General features: G+C 68.7%; 1 protein-coding gene and 1 long non-coding RNA gene across 2 annotated transcripts in view; both read left to right on the top strand.

Moving 5' to 3' along the window:
• LOC112959057 (zinc finger and BTB domain-containing protein 22-like) overlaps window positions 1-129 on the top strand; it is a 3,072-nt gene extending 2,943 nt beyond the window's left edge. Inside the window, exon 2 of the mRNA XM_026053006.1 lies at window positions 120-129. Coding sequence (XP_025908791.1) covers window positions 120-129 — 10 coding nt within the window. The remainder of the gene's footprint in view (window positions 1-119) is intronic.
• A 271-nt stretch (window positions 130-400) lies between these two features.
• On the top strand, window positions 401-847 carry LOC112959058. The gene is made up of 3 exons (XR_003251564.1): window positions 401-463; window positions 541-566; window positions 788-847. It is a non-coding gene; the product is annotated as an uncharacterized LOC112959058 (long non-coding RNA).
• Window positions 848-1,746: the final 899 nt, after the last annotated feature.

Here is a 1,746-nt window from a genome sequence, read left to right as displayed (position 1 = left end):
CCTCCCCGCGACGGGTCCCTGTCACCCCCTGTGGGGTCCCCTTCGCCCGCCCAGTGTCCCCAGGGTCCCTGTCACCCCCCCGGACCCTTCGGGCTCCCTGTCACTCCTCCAACGGCCAGTGTCACTTGACACCAAGGACAGGCGCGGGGACACTGAGATGGGCTTGGGGACACGGAACAGGTTTGGGGACGTCAAGATCGGCTTTGGGGACACCAGGGATGGCCTGGGGGCATTGGGGATAGACTTGGGGACACCAAGGACAGGTGCGGGGACACTGAGACGGGCTTGGGGAGAGCGCGTGTGGGTTTGGGGACACGAGAGGACACCAGGCCCAGGCTCAGGGCCACCCCCGTGTCCCCTCCCCTCWTTGCGGCCGCAGACGCTCCCGGCATCGAGGACGCCGTGGGGCTCTTCCTTGTCACCTTCGTCCTCTACGGCCTCTTCTGGTGGCTCGGTGGCTCCGGTGAGGGTTGTCCCCCTCGTGTCCCCTTGTCCCCACCTGGCCCCCGCGGCCACCTCACCCTCCTCTTTCTCCCGCAGCGCCGCAGCCCCCTGACAAGAGCCAGGTAAAGTCCGTGTCCCCCTGGGGGACACCTGGGTCCCCTTGGCGCAACTCAGGTCCCTTGGGGCCACCCATGTCCCCTGGGAGACACCTGTGTCCCCCCAGGGCCACCCAGGTCTCCTGGGGACACGTGGGTCCCTTGGGGCCCCTGTGGCTCTTTGGGGACATCTGGGTCCCCTTGGTGCCACCGATGTCCCCTCACGTGTTCCTCTACCCCCTCCTCAGAAATCCGAGTGAGGCCGATGGAGGCGCCGCGGGACCCTGGAAAATAAAAATGTTTCCCCACGGGGGCGCCCTGTCTCCGCTGTCCCCATCACCGCTGTCACCCTGTCACCRGGGGGCCCTGCGGGTGTCGGCGCAGCCTCCCAGGGCCTCCCGCTGGGCCCTGGTGCTTGTGGAGGCCCCGGGGGATCCCGGAACAGTCGGGGTCAGTAGGGACCTCTGGGATCGTCCCGCGCAGCCCCTGCTCCAGCCGGGACACCCGGCGCACGGGGAGGGGGCGTTCGGAGACCTCTGGGGAAGGAGCCTCCGCAGCCTCCCCGGGCAGCCTCCCCCAGGGCTCCAGCGCCTCCACAGGAGGGAGGCTCCTGCTCATGCGGAGATGGAACCTCCTGGGCTCCAACTTGGACCCGCTGGCCCTTGTCCTGCCGTGGCCACCGCCGAGCAGGGCTGGGCCCCTCGCAGCCTCCTCTCCCCCAGGCCAAGGCCTCTCCTCAGACCCCCGGACCCTCCTCCCCTTCAGCAACTGCCCCTTCACGCCCCAGGGACTGCCCCCAGACCCTCCTCCCCTTCGGCTTGTCCCCCTTTCTGGTTTGCCCCCGTCACCCAAAGAGGTGAAGCAGGAAGAGGAGGAAGGGGGACACCTGGAGGAGGACGGGAGGGCACCCCGGAGGGACATGGGGGCTTTGTGCTGGATCCCTGGATGCACCGAGGATGAGGAGGGATGGTGGGGATGGGGAAAGCCAGGGGCCCTGTGCTGGGGCCCAAGGTTTCTGTGGGCGCATCCCAGCACCTTCCTGAGCATCCAGGGCCCGTTCGGACCCTTCTCCCACCCCAGCTCCCAGCCCCTCACACCCCACAGCGGATCTGGATCCACGTCCCGGTCCGAGTGATCTTTGYCACCCCCGGCCGCACCATCCTCTTCATCAGCAGCGCCCCGGCCCAACGCACGGCCAGGCAGCGCC

The sequence above is a fragment of the Nothoprocta perdicaria genome, unplaced genomic scaffold (genome assembly GCF_003342845.1).
Source record: "Nothoprocta perdicaria isolate Ctin4 unplaced genomic scaffold, notPer1 scaffold_950, whole genome shotgun sequence".
NCBI lineage: Eukaryota > Metazoa > Chordata > Aves > Tinamiformes > Tinamidae > Nothoprocta > Nothoprocta perdicaria.
The sequence above is the reverse complement of the archived record's forward strand: the minus strand, read 5'-3'. Positions and strand labels throughout refer to the sequence as shown.